The sequence below is a fragment of the Rattus norvegicus genome, chromosome 18 (genome assembly GCF_021556685.1).
Source record: "Rattus norvegicus strain SHRSP/BbbUtx chromosome 18, alternate assembly SHRSP_T2T, whole genome shotgun sequence".
Classification (NCBI taxonomy): domain Eukaryota; kingdom Metazoa; phylum Chordata; class Mammalia; order Rodentia; family Muridae; genus Rattus; species Rattus norvegicus.
The window spans coordinates 64,156,571-64,171,460 of record NC_141551.1 but is presented as its reverse complement, the minus strand read 5'-3'; the positions used below and the strand labels follow the sequence as shown (position 1 = coordinate 64,171,460).

Here is a 14,890-nt window from a genome sequence, read left to right as displayed (position 1 = left end):
GAAATGTCTGCCTTTGAGAACAGGGACCTTTTCTAATATCTGTATTTTCTACCTATGCACCTTAGTTATTTTTTTCTATGTTCATCAGGAATTATCTGGACAGAGGGCGGGGGGGGGGAGAGAGAGAGAAAGAGAGAGAGAGAGAGAGAGAGAGAGAGTTTATTTCTTTCTGTACAGCAGTATATCAATATCTAAGAAATGACGCATTTGAGCTGGAGAAATGGCTCAGCCATTAAAAGCCAGGCTCACAACTGAAAATATCAGAAATGATGGGTTTAGAAAATGGAAGTCGCCTACTTCATGGTGCCTCCGAGTTGGTTGCCTGTGTCAAGATGAAGCTGGATATCTTCTTTCCAGACACTGGCTGTTGGGAACTCATTGAAATGGATGATGAACTCAAGAACTCAAGCCTCCCATGAGAAGCCACAGCCACTGGAGCAGATGCTGATGCTGTGGGTGAAGAGTGGAAGGGTGATGCTGTCTGAATCAGTGGTGGCAATGACAAACAAGGTGTCCTCATGATGCAAGGTCCTCTGACCCACGGTGAAGAATGTTCCTGCTGTTGAGAAAGATGTGTTCTTGATATAACCCAAGGAGAAATAGAGACAGGAAGTAGAAGTCTGTTCAGGGATGCGCTGTAGACTACGATCTACAATGTTCTGGGCTCAGCTGCCTAGTTTTTCATCCTTTAGTTTTACCTCCTCCTTTCTTCTGAGACAAGATTACACTTTGTAGCCTAGGCTGGTCTTGGGTCTGCATCTACTCTCCTATGCCACCCTGCCGAGTGCAATCACACTCAGCTTAATCATTTACCTCTTATGATTTGGTGGTTGGAGAAGGTAAACGCCTCCTCGAGGAATTTGGGAGTCTTAGGAGCCTCACTATTCCTTGAGATATTGTTAGGCCAGATCTTAGAAGTATGTCCTGCATCCTGGCTGCTGTGTTCATGATGTAAATGCTCGTGACCAACCCAGAGCACATCGACACTTCTGATGATGAAGTGTATGGTGTTTCTTAGTTTTATTCTAAAGCCAGGATGCTATCATGAGAACTCTTGGATCCTGACATATCTCATTACACATTAGACATACATGCTCCCTGGTGATAGGAACATGCACCTGAGTTTACCGGAGGAGAGAGGCTTAACTCTGGCTATGTGAAGGAATTATTAGACAATGAATAGACTAGCAATTGCCCAGGCGTGTGGTTCTCTAGTGTATGGCCTAGAACTGGCATCATTGGAATCCACCGGGAATATAGTCAGATGTGTGAACCCATGGATTCCACCCAAGATCTACTGAATCAAAATGCAGAGTCCAGTACCACGATTTTAAAACCTCCAAGTGATTTTGATGTCTACTTATTTTGACGCAAAAATAAATGCCCGTGCTGCAAAATTGGATTTAGAAAGACCAATGCATGGATGAGGGAAAGTGTGTAGGTCAGCTTGGAGTGTATAACAAGTCTAGAAGAAAGAGCACCCTGGTAGGCAAGCTTACCCATGAGCAATGAAAGAACAGACTTTGCTCTGTGAACACCAGCATCCTTTGTAAATAGAAACAAACTCCAGTATCTACCATAAGGAGTGGATAGATGAAGAGCAGGAGTTAAATGGAAAATTAAAGGGTGAAATATTGAAAAGATAAAGGGGGCTAGATAAATCAAAGGAACTTGGGGAAATTGTCACAGGAGACATTTAGTCCTGAGAGACAAGGTAGAGAGAGACCTGGCTTCCACACCTGGAAGCACAGTTAAAGAGAGGTATGGCTCAGGTGTAGGGCAGACGGAGGAGCCAGCCACCCCCTTGACAAATCCCACCTGCTTCTCCTGAGCTGGGATGGCCTGCAGCCGGAGCATTGTGACAGACGCCTGAGAGTGAGTAGGATACACCTGGGAGGGGAGGGGGATAAAGATTGTGAACTGAAAGAGAGGACCGCCCAGATTGCTGACTGGTTAGCAGTTTAGATTTGCACTGAGACTCTCATAATGGGATGTTCTCGATTCTTCTCTTTCACTAAAACATGAGTTGTTTATGTTCAGTTAAAACATGGCAGATAGATCAGTGGAACAGAACTGAAGACCCAGAAATGAACCCACACACCTATGGTCACTTGATCTTTGACAAAGGAGCTAAAACCATCCAATGGAAGGAAGATAGCATTTTCAGGAAATGGTGCTGGTTCAACTGGAGGTCAGCATGCAGAAGAATGCAAATTGATCCATGCTTATCACCCTGTACAAAGCTTAAGTCCAAGTGGATCAAGGACCTCCACATCAAACAGATACACTCTAATAGAAGAAAAAGTGGGGAAGAGTCTCGAACACATGGGCACTGGGGAAAATTTGCTGAACAAAACACCAATGGCTTATGCTCTAAGATCAAGAATCAACAAATGGGACCTCATAAAACTGCAAAGCTTCTGTAAGGCAAAGGACACTGTCATTAGGACAAAACAGCAACCAACAGATTGGGAAAAGATCGTTACTAATCCTACATCTGATAGAGGGCTAATATCCAAAATATACAAAGAACTCAAGAAATTAGACTCCAGAGAGTCAAATAACCCTATTAAAAATGGGGTACAGTGCTAAACAAAACATTCTCAGCTGAGGAATATCAAATGGCCAAAAAGCACCTAAAGAAATGTTCAACATCTTTAGTCATCAGGGAAATGCAAATCAAAACAACCCTGAGATTCCACCTCATACCAGTCAGAATAGCTAAGATAAAAAACTCAGGTGACAGCAGATGCTGGCGAGGATGTGGAGAAAGAGGAACACTCCTCCATTGTTGGTGGGATTGCAAACTGGTACAACCATTCTGGAAATCAGTCTGGAAGTTCTTCAGAAAATTAGACATTCCACGACCTGAGGACCCAGCTATACCTCTCCTGGGCATATGCTCCAACATACAACAAAGACATATGCTCCACTATGTTTATAGCAGTCTTATTTATAATAGCTAGAAGCTGGAAAGAACCCAAATGCCTTTCAACAGAGGAATGGATTTTTAAAAATGTGGTACATCTACACAATGGAGTACTACTCAGCTATCAAAAACAATGACTTCATGAAATTCATAGGCAAATGGAATGAACTAGAAAATATCATCTTGAGTGAGGTAACCCAATCACAGAAAAACACACTTGGTATGCACTCATTGATAAGTGGATATTAGCCTAAAAGCTCGAATCACACAAGTTGCAATCCACAGACCACAGGAAGCTCAAGAAGAAGAAGGACCAAAAAGCGAATGCTCCCACTCCTTCTTAAAAGGGGAAAAAATATCCATAGGAGGGGATATGGAAGCAAAGGTTTGAGCAGCGACTGAAGGAATGGCCATTCAGAGCCTGCCCCACAGGTGGCCCATATATATACAGCCACCAAAACTAGATAAGACTGATGAAGCTAAAAATGCATACTGAAAGGGACTGGATATAGATCTCTCCTGAGAGACACATCCAGAGCATGTCCAGTACAGAGATCAATGCTAGCAGCAAACCACTGAACTGAGAACAGGACCCCTTGTGGGGAATTAGAGGAAGGATTGAAAGAGTTTAAGGAGCAACCCCCTAAGAACAACAATGCCAGCCAACCAGAGCTTCCAGGGACTAAACCACTACCGAAAGACTATACATGGACCAACCCAGGGCTCTAACTGCATATGTAACAATAGCCTTGTTGGGGCACCAGTGGAAAGGACAGCCCTTGGTCCTGCCAAGGTTGGACCCCCAGTGCAGGGGAATATGGGAGGGGGCAGTAAGGGGGATGGATGGAGGGAATACCCATATGGGAGAGGGGGAGGGGCTAGGCAGCTTATGGACAGGAAACCAGGAAAAGGAATAACATTTGAAATGTAAGTAAAGAAATATATCTAATAAAAATGTTTAAAAACCCAAACAAACCATATCTGCCAGGTGAACAACTCAGGTAGCTAATCCCACCCTTAATAAGCCAGGTAAGGTACCATGCCTCCACGGCTACCCCTCCACACAGCCAAGCTGAGAGCTGGTGCAGCATGAAGAAAAGAGCCGTTCCAGGGAGGACGCCAACTGGGTGAGATGTGCTTTTTTTTTTTTAAATCTCCTGGTTAATCTCTCTGTTCCACTGCTTATATATCCCAAGTCACCATGGGAATATCAGGGCAAGCCATCCCAGTGGTCAGGTGACTCCTCTTGCAGGCATATCCCTCCCTCTCCTGTATCTCTTCTCATCTTCCACATCCTTCCAGGTACCAAGCCCTAGAACAACCCTCATACAGGACAAGCCAGCTGTGCATACCATACAGAAAGGCTTGTGTACAATAGGACAGAAAGGCTTGTGTACAATAGGACAGAAAGGCTTGTGTACAATAGGACAGAAAGGCTTGTGTACAATAGGACAGAAAGGCTTGTGTACAATAGGACAGAAAGGCTTGTGTACAATAGGACAGAAAGGCTTGTGTACAATAGGACAGAAAGGCTTGTGTACAATAGGACAGAAAGGCTTGTGTACAATAGGACAGAAAGGCTTGTGTACAATAGGACAGAAAGGCTTGTGTACAATAGGACAGAAAGGCTTGTGTACAATAGGACAGAAAGGCTTGTGTACAATAGGACAGAAAGGCTTGTGTACAATAGGACAGAAAGGCTTGTGTACAATAGGACAGAAAGGCTTGTGTACAATAGGACAGAAAGGCTTGTGTACAATAGGACAGAAAGGCTTGTGTACAATAGGACAGAAAGGCTTGTGTACAATAGGACAGAAAGGCTTGTGTACAATAGGACAGAACTATCTTTGGGTGATTTAAGACAGTTCATAATAATAATGTTAGCCATCACTTATGTGTTATATATCACCTTCCTACCTCCACCCCACACACATATCCCAACTAATTCTCATTGTAAAGGGAGGAGGGTCTTACAAGTTGTTATTTTTAGCTCAAAATGGAAGAATCAGGAAAAGATTGGAGACATACAGTGAACCTTACATGCCTTTCCAAGCATATAGGAAAGGAAGCTATTTTCCTTTTTTGTGTGTGTGTATATGGGTGATATATATATATATATATATTGTGTATATATACATTGTGTGTACATAAGCTTGCATGTGTGTACAGATGAATGTATGCATTTGTGCACATGCGTGTGGAGGTTCAAAGTTGCTATCACATATTCTCCCCAGTTACTCCCTATGTCATTTATTAAGACAGGGTCTCTCAGTAAAACCACAGTTTAACGATTCTGACTAGGCTAGCTTGTCAGCATATCCCAAGAACTCCCTGTGTCTTCCTCCAGAGTGCTGGGATTACAGGTGGCTGCTGTGTCTGCCCGGCTTTTACATGGGCTCTAAGAATCCTGAATTCTGTCTTTTCACATTTGCATTTCAAACTCTATCGCTGAGCCATTTCCTCATCCCTGGAAGTCACCCCCACCCCATCCTCCAAACTCAATTCCAAACTTTCCAATCTTGGAGAAATGTTCCAAAGAGCTTCAGGCTCAAATCCCCCCCACCTGCCCCTGCAAAGGCCAATTTTTAATATTCCTGCTTTGCCATACAAAATGACTCCCCTAAGCTCCTCCCTTTGAAGGAACAAGAAGCAATGACAATGTGTTTCTAGTGAGTGACTAGCTCTTCATCTATAAAGGAGGAAAAAAGGTGCTGGCTGGCAAGTTTCATTAAATGATCAAATAAATAATGTTTCCATGCTCCCAGAATTGTGGAGTTAATTTTGAGGAAAAAAGAAATCTACTCCAAAAATCATACCAAACAGAGCATCCAGTGGGAGGGCTCCTGCTTTGGGCCAAGACATCCATATTGAAGAAGCAACTGAGAAGAGGCCCCCTGGTCCCTGCAGTGTCTCAGGTTGTCTCCCTGGAGAAGCGGTGAGGGAGTGACATCCATCAAAACCAAATTGTTCCACAACATCCATGACAGCATGATCTTCACACGGCATCTGCTCCTTCCTGTCAGAGTACAAGATGATGAACTACCAAGGACAATGACATCTAATTGCTGCTTTTTTAATATCTTGGGCTGGCTTTGAGGAATCCTTAATTAAAAGTGGGGAGAGATAATTCTGATACGCAACCAAGAACCTGTGTGAGTTGTAAGATAAAGACAGATGTGTTGGCCTTCAACTGTCTTCCTCCTGCCATCTCTCCCCACACCCTCCTTCTCCTTTATTCTTCCCCACCAAATGACCCCAGCATTATGCTATACCACTAGTTTTTAACCTGTGGGTTACAATGCCTTTGGGTGTTAAACAACCCTTTCACAGGGGTCACATATCAGATATTTACACTGTGATTCATAACAGTAGAAAACTTACAATTATGAAAGTTCACCAAAAATATTTCTTTTTTTGGTTTGAGGTCGGTCACCACACCATAAGGAACTGTCTTAAAGGGTCACAGCATTAGGAAGGTTGCAAACCACTGCTCAGCACCTAAGTGCTAACAGTTAGAGCATATTAGGCACAAATGATGCTTCAAACAACTGTCAGTATCAGTAAACATCAAGGACTATGGCACTGTGATGACTGGGGTTAAGTCATGCCTCTCTATCCACTTGGCCATGCAACCTTGGGCAATTCACTGTGCCTCAGTAGTCCTCTAGAAATTAATCACAGTGATTATAGTAATACTGGTGAGAGTTGTGAAGACCGGAAGGATTGGCGTTTTAAGTCTATATCCTGAGTACTATCCAGGTGTTCACTAAGATTTTTAAAGTGTGTTATTAATCAGAAAAGCACTAAGCTAGAACCTATTGCGTACCTTCTGGGATGCCGTGAAAGATCTGAAAGGAGATGCTGAGGCAGTGCTGGCTTGTGAAGACATGAGACTTGAAAATGGACACATGTCCTCTAAAGATGACAACTGTCCTTAATTGCCATTTGTAACGGTTGGTCTTAATAGTCAACCCGAGTGTATCGAGAGATGTCAGAGAAGTTTAACATAGCACAGTCCTGAGTGTGTCTCTGAGGGTGTATCCAGAGATGATTGGCATAGGAGACAACCAATGAAAAGAGAGCTGCTCGAGTTGTGAGCCGCACTGTCCAATAGGCTGGGGATCCCGGAGAAACAAAAGCAGAAGAGAAGACAGGTCAATCTTATTCTGCTTCCTGCCCACCATGAGATTAACATCCACAAATTCCTCTCACAGGCTGGACACAAAAGAACCAACCTACCACAGACTCCTTTTACTCTCAATCCAAGTGAACCTTTTCTCTTTTTAAACTGACTTTTTCCTGGCCGTTTTGTCCTAGCGATGAAAAAAATAATTAACAGCTGAGGGATATCTTGCTCGTGGCTGCTCATGCCTTTCTGTCCCTCTGCTTATGTACAGAGCAGGCTTGCCCTACTGCTTGGGATCTCCTTGAGATCACTATTACCCCAAAGCTAAGGAAGAATACCTTTAAACACTCGAGCCAACTGTGATCCGGGATCTTTAAAGGCAAGGGGGAGTGGAACACAGTAAATTACATATTCCTTTCAAAGCTTCTCTTACTGACTCATCTCCAGCTACCCTTCTTTGCTACTGCAATGCCTCCCTGCAGTAAAGACTGGGTCAAATAGTGAACTTTCGATAGAATTAACTTCAGCATGTCAAAATTCCACATGGAAGCTAGCTTCTGTACATAGAAATCTACAACAGCCCGTGATCTGAAGCTCGCCATGTACTCCAGGCCTGGCTAAACTTAGTAAAGAACTGGGATGAAGCGTAACGCACAATGCTCACCACATCCTTTAGTGGGCTCAAGAGGATGCAAGGCCAGCTTGGCTCTATGTAATTACTTTAAAGAACTTGGGAAGTTCGGGGAAGATGGGAACGAGTAAGGGCAGCTATAATCCATACAGTGTCTGTAGGCAAAATGAAGTTTTAAATACATCCGAGTACGAGGGGAAACAGCACACCTTAAGAATGTGGGACAGCGTGTGGTTTGATATCAATCTTAGCATACATATGGAGCAGCTAGCCCAGTCTACTCTTTGTGAGAGATGAACGTCGAGAATCGGCAAACAGAGGAGATAGATAGGGATGCCTAGCATCAGTTTACATGGGGCCTGTGAAAGCTCAGCTGGGAAATTTAGATTTGATTAAGTGTTAAATGAACAAGATATCCTTTTCTACTAGCTCTTTGAGAAGCAGGATAAATATATCCCCCAGCAGGGCTTCTGGGAAGAGCTATTTCTCAGCTAACTCCCATCGAGTCCTTCCCGCTCTCCCCACCCTTATCCTACCGTGCCTGCCACCTTACCTGGACTGTAATAAAAGTAGCTGGCTTCTCGCCTGCAGCCTCTGCTGGCTCCAATCCATCCCTAGGTGACTGTCAAATTCGTCTCCCAAAAGCTCAGTTCTCATCAAAAGCCTTCAGCAGCTCTGCACTGCCAGTTAAATTGCATCTTAACTCTTCATTCACAAATTCAAGGCCAGTCAAGCCCCAGGAATTTTAAAACAGGGCATGCTCCCATAGCCGCCGGCCTGACTATGTTCTGTCTAGACCATGTCTTCCTTGACCAGTCCTCTCACTGGATCGCATGCTGGGATTGAGGGTGGGGCAGGCACGGTGAGGCAAACACTGAAGCTAAAGTGGGCCTCATGAAAATATTCAAAGGGGGTGAGAGAGAGACCCAACCGCCTGGTCAGGTGGGCACTCCTGAGGCTACAGAGCGGAAGAGACCACCAACTCTGCTCACCCCTGCCCACATCCCTGGCCCAAGAGGAAACTGTATAAGGCCTCTGGGCTCCCGTGGGGGAGGGCCCAGGAGCGGCAGGACCCCTGCCTGAGACACCGCCGGAACCTGAAAGAAACAGACCGGATAAACAGTTCTCTGCACCCAAATCCCGTGGGAGGGAGAGCTAAACCTTCAGAGAGGCAGACAAGCCTGGGAAACCAGAAGAGACTGCTCCCTGCATACACATCTCGGACGCCAGAGGAAAAAGCCAAAGACCATCTGGAACCCTGGTGCACTGAAGCTCCCGGAAGGGGCGGCACAGGTCTTCCTGGTTGCTGCCGATGCAGAGAGCCCGTGGGCAGCACCCCACGAGCGAACTTGAGCCTCAGGACCACAGGTAAAACCAAATTTTCTGCTGCAAGAAAGCTGCCTGGTGAACTCAAGACACAGGCCCACAGGAACAGCTGAAGACCTGTAGAGAGGAAAAACTACACGCCCGAAAGCAGAACACTCTGTCCCCATAACTGACTGAAAGAGAAGAAAACAGGTCTACAGCACTCCTGACACACAGGCTTATACGACAGTCTAGCCACTGTCAGAAATAGCAGAACAAAGTAACACTAGAGATAATCTGATGGCGAGAGGCAAGCGCAGGAACCCAAGCAACAGAAACCAAGACTACATGGCACCATCGGAGCCCAATTCTCCCATCAAAACAAACATGGAATATCCAAACACACCAGAAAAGCAAGATCTAGTTTCAAAATAATTTTTGATCATGATGCTGGAGGACTTCAAGAAAGACGTGAAGAACTCCCTTAGAGAACAAGTAGAAGCCTACAGAGAGGAATCGCAAAAATGCCTGAAAGAATTCCAGGAAAACATAAATAAACAAGCAGAAGCCCATAGAGAGGAGACACAAAAATCCCTGAAAGAATTCCAGGAAAACACAATCAAACAGTTGAAGGAATTAAAAATGGAAATAGAAGCAATCAAGAAAGAACACATGGAAACAACCCTGGATATAGAAAACCAAAAGAAGAGACAAGGAGCTGTAGATACAAGCTTCACCAACAGAATACAAGAGATGGAAGAGAGAATCTCAGGAGCAGAAGATTCCATAGAAATCATTGACTCAACTGTCAAAGATAATGTAAAGCGGAAAAAGCTACTGGTCCAAAACATACAGGAAATCCAGGACTCAATGAGAAGATCAAACCTAAGGATAATAGGTATAGAAGAGAGTGAAGACTCCCAGCTCAAAGGACCAGTAAATATCTTCAACAAAATCATAGAAGAAAACTTCCCTAACCTAAAAAAAGAGATACCCATAGACATACAAGAAGCCTACAGAACTCCAAATAGATTGGACCAGAAAAGAAACACCTCCCGTCACATAATTGTCAAAACACCAAACGCACAAAATAAAGAAAGAATATTAAAAGCAGTAAGGGAAAAAGGTCAAGTAACATATAAAGCGAGACCTATCAGAATCACACCAGACTTCTCTCCAGAAACTATGAAGGCCAGAAGATCCTGGACTGATGTCATACAGACCCTAAGAGAACACAAATGCCAGCCCAGGTTACTGTATCCAGCAAAACTCTCAATTAACATTGATGGAGAAACCAAGATATTCCATGACAAAACCAAATTTACACAATATCTTTCTACAAATCCAGCACTACAAAGGATAATAAATGGTAAAGCCCAACATAAGGAGGCAAGCTATACCCTAGAAGAAGCAAGAAACTAATCGTCTTGGCAACAAAACAAAGAGAATGAAAGCACACAAACATAACCTCACATCCAAATATGAATATAAAGGGAAGCAATAATCACTATTCCTTAATATCTCTCAATATCAATGGCCTCAACTCCCCAATAAAAAGACATAGATTGGATACTGGATACTCAACGAGGACCCTGCATTCTGCTGCCTACAGGAAACACACCTCAGAGACAAAGACAGACACTACCTCAGAGTGAAAGGCTGGAAAACAACTTTCCAAGCAAATGGTCAGAAGAAGCAAGCTGGAGTAGCCATTCTAATATCAAATAAAATCAATTTCCAACTAAAAGTCATCAAAAAAGATAAGGAAGGACACTTCATATTCATCAAAGGAAAAATCCACCAAGATGAACTCTCAATCCTAAATATCTATACCCCAAATACAAGGGCACCTACATACGTAAAAGAAACCTTACTAAAGCTCAAAACACACATTGCACCTCACACAATAATAGTGGGAGATTTCAACACCCCACTCTCATCAATGGACAGATCATGGAAACAGAAATTAAACAGTGATGTCGACAGACTAAGAGAAGTCATGAGCCAAATGGACTTAACGGATATTTATAGAACATTCTATCCTAAAGCAAAAGGATATACCTTCTTCTCAGCTCCTCATGGTACTTTCTCCAAAATTGACCATATAATTGGTCAAAAAACGGGCCTCAACAGGTACAGAAAGATAGAAATAATCCCATGCGTGCTATTGGACCACCACGGCCTAAAACTGGTCTTCAATAACAATAAGGGAAGAATGCCCACATATACGTGGAAATTGAACAATGCTCTACTCAATGATAACCTGGTCAAGGAAGAAATAAAGAAAGAAATTAAAAACTTTTTAGAATTTAATGAAAATGAAGATACAACATACCCAAATTTATGGGACACAATGAAAGCTGTGCTAAGAGGAAAACTCATAGCGCTGAGTGCCTGCAGAAAGAAACAGGAAAGAGCATATGTCAGCAGCTTGACAGCACACCTAAAAGCTCTAGAACAAAAAGAAGCAAATACACCCAGGAGGAGTAGAAGGCAGAAAATAATCAAACTCAGAGCTGAAATCAACCAAGTAGAAACAAAAAGGACCATAGAAAGAATCAACAGAACCAAAAGTTGGTTCTTTGAGAAAATCAACAAGATAGATAAACCCTTAGCCAGACTAACGAGAGGACACAGAGAGTGCGTCCAAATTAACAAAATCAGAAATGAAAAGGGAGACATAACTACAGATTCAGAGGAAATTCAAAAAATCATCAGATCTTACTATAAAAACCTATATTCAACAAAATTTGAGAATCTTCAGGAAATGGACAATTTCCTAGACAGATACCAGGTATCGAAGTTAAATCAGGAACAGATAAACCAGTTAAACAACCCCATAACTCCTAAGGAAATAGAAGCAGTCATTAAAGGTCTCCCAACCAAAAAGAGCCCAGGTCCAGACGGGTTTAGTGCAGAATTCTATCAAACCTTCATAGAAGACCTCATACCAATATTATCCAAACTATTCCACAAAATTGAAACAGATGGAGCCCTACCGAATTCCTTCTACGAAGCCACAATTACTCTTATACCTAAACCACACAAAGACACAACAAAGAAAGAGAACTTCAGACCAATTTCCCTTATGAATATCGACGCAAAAATACTCAATAAAATTCTGGCAAACCGAATTCAAGAGCACATCAAAACAATCATCCACCATGATCAAGTAGGCTTCATCCCAGGCATGCAGGGATGGTTTAATATACGGAAAACCATCAACGTGATCCATTATATAAACAAACTGAAAGAACAAAACCACATGATCATTTCATTAGATGCTGAGAAAGCATTTGACAAAATTCAACACCCTTCATGATAAAAGTCCTGGAAAGAATAGAAATTCAAGGCCCATACCTAAACATGGTAAAAGCCATATACAGCAAACCAGTTGCTAACATTAAACTAAATGGAGAGAAACTTGAAGCAATCCCACTAAAATCAGGGACTAGACAAGGCTGCCCACTCTCTCCCTACTTATTCAATATAGTTCTTGAAGTTCTAGCCAGAGCAATCAGACAACAAAAGGAGATCAAGGGGATACAGATCGGAAAAGAAGAGGTCAAAATATCACTATTTGCAGATGACATGCTAGTATATTTAAGTGATCCCAAAAGTTCCACCAGAGAACTACTAAAGCTGATAGACAACTTCAGCAAAGTGGCTGGGTATAAAATTAACTCAAATAAATCAGTTGCCTTCCTCTATACAAAAGAGAAACAAGCCGAGAAAGAAATTAGGGAAACGACACCCTTCATAATAGACCCAAATAATATAAAGTACCTCGGTGTGACTTTAACCAAGCAAGTAAAAGATCTGTACGATAAGAACTTCAAGACACTGAGGAAAGAAATTGAAGAAGACCTCAGAAGATGGAAAGATCTCCCATGCTCATGGATTGGCAGGATTAATATAGTAAAAATGGCCATTTTACCAAAAGCAATCTACAGATTCAATGCAATCCCCATCAAAATACCAATCCAATTCTTCAAAGAGTTAGACGGAACAATTTGCAAATTCATCTGGAATAACAAAAAACCCAGGATAGCTAAAGCTATCCTCAACAATAAAAGGACTTCAGGGGGAATCACTATCCCTGAACTCAAGCAGTATTACAGAGCAATAGTGATAAAAACTGCATGGTATTGGTACAGAGACAGACAGATAGACCAATGGAATAGAATTGAAGACCCAGAAATGAACCCACACACCTATGGTCACTTGATTTTTGACAAAGGAGCCAAAACCATCAAATGGAAAAAAGATAGCATTTTCAGCAAATGGTGCTGGTTCAACTGGAGGTCAACATGTAGAAGAATGCAGATCGATCCATGCTTATCACCCTGTACAAAGCTTAAGTCCAAGTGGATCAAGGACCTCCACATCAAACCAGACACACTCAAACTAATAGAAGAAAAACTAGGGAAGCATCTGGAACAGATAGGCACTGGAAAAAATTTCCTGAACAAAACACCAATGGCTTATGCTCTAAGATCAAGAATCGACAAATGGGATCTCATAAAACTGCAAAGCTTCTGTAAGGCAAAGGACACTGTGGTTAGGACAAAACAGCAACCAACAGATTGGGAAAAGATCATTACCAATCCTACATCTGATAGAGGCCTTATATCCAAAATATGCAAAGAACTCAAGAAGTTAGACCGCAGGGAAACAAATAACCCTATTAAAAAATGGGGTTCAGAGCTAAACAAAGAATTCACAGCTGAGGAATGCCGAATGGCTGAGAAACACCTAAAGAAATGTTCAACATCTTTAGTCATAAGGGAAATGCAAATCAAAACAACCCTGAGATTTCACCTCACACCAGTGAGAATGGCTAAGATCAAAAACTCAGGTGACAGCAGATGCTGGCGAGGATGTGGAGAAAGAGGAACACTCCTCCATTGTTGGTGGGATTGCAGACTGGTAAAACCATTCTGGAAATCAGTCTGGAGGTTCCTCAGAAAATTGGACATTGAACTGCCTGAGGATCCAGCTATACCTCTCTTGGGCATATACCCAAAAGATGCCTCAACATATAAAAGAGACACGTGCTCCACTATGTTCATCGCAGCCTTATTTATAATAGCCAGAAAATGGAAAGAACCCAGATGCCCTTCAACAGAGGAATGGATACAGAAAATGTGGTACATCTACACAATGGAATATTACTCAGCTATCAAAAACAACGAGTTTATGAAATTCGTAGGCAAATGGTTGGAACTGGAAAATATCATCCTGAGTGAGCTAACCCAATCACAGAAAGACATACATGGTATGCACTCATTGATAAGTGGCTATTAGCCCAAATGCTTGAATTACCCTAGATCCCTAGAACAAACGAAACTCAAGACGGATGATCAAAATGTGAATGCTTCACTCCTTCTTTAAATGAGGAAAAAGAATACCCTTGGCAGGGAAGGGAGAGGCAAAGATTAAAACAGAGACTGAACGAACACCCATTCAGAGCCTGCCCCACATGTGGCCCATACATATACAGCCACCCAATTAGACAAGATGGATGAAGCAAAGAAGTGCAGACCGACAGGAGCCGGATGTAGATCGCTCCTGAGAGACACAGCCAGAATACAGCACATACAGAGGCGAATGCCAGCAGCAAACCACTGAACTGAGAATAGGTCCCCTGTTGAAGGAATCAGAGAAAGAACTGGAAGAGCTTGAAGGGGCTCGAGACCCCAAAAGTACAACAATGCCAAGCAACCAGAGCTTCCAGGGACTAAGCCACTACCTAAAGACTATACATGGACTGACCCTGGACTCTGACCCCATAGGTAGCAATGAATATCCTAGTAAGATCACCAGTGGAAGGGGAAGCCCTGGGTCCTGCTAAGACTGAACCCCCAGTGAACTAGTCTATGGGGGGAGGGCGGCAATG

The 14,890-nt window shown here is 42.8% G+C and overlaps 1 protein-coding gene across 1 annotated transcript in view; it reads right to left on the bottom strand.

The window, feature by feature from the left end:
- Nucleotides 1-313: 313 nt before the first annotated feature.
- The window catches only part of LOC102548061 (uncharacterized), a 169,261-nt gene continuing 154,684 nt past the window's right edge, over nt 314-14,890 (bottom strand). Inside the window, exons 2-3 of the mRNA XM_087593696.1 lie at nt 5,746-5,945; nt 314-559 (exon numbers count right to left, since the gene is read on the bottom strand). Of these exons, the coding sequence (XP_087449822.1) occupies nt 405-559; nt 5,746-5,945 (355 nt within the window). The 3' untranslated portion in view covers nt 314-404. The remainder of the gene's footprint in view (nt 560-5,745; nt 5,946-14,890) is intronic.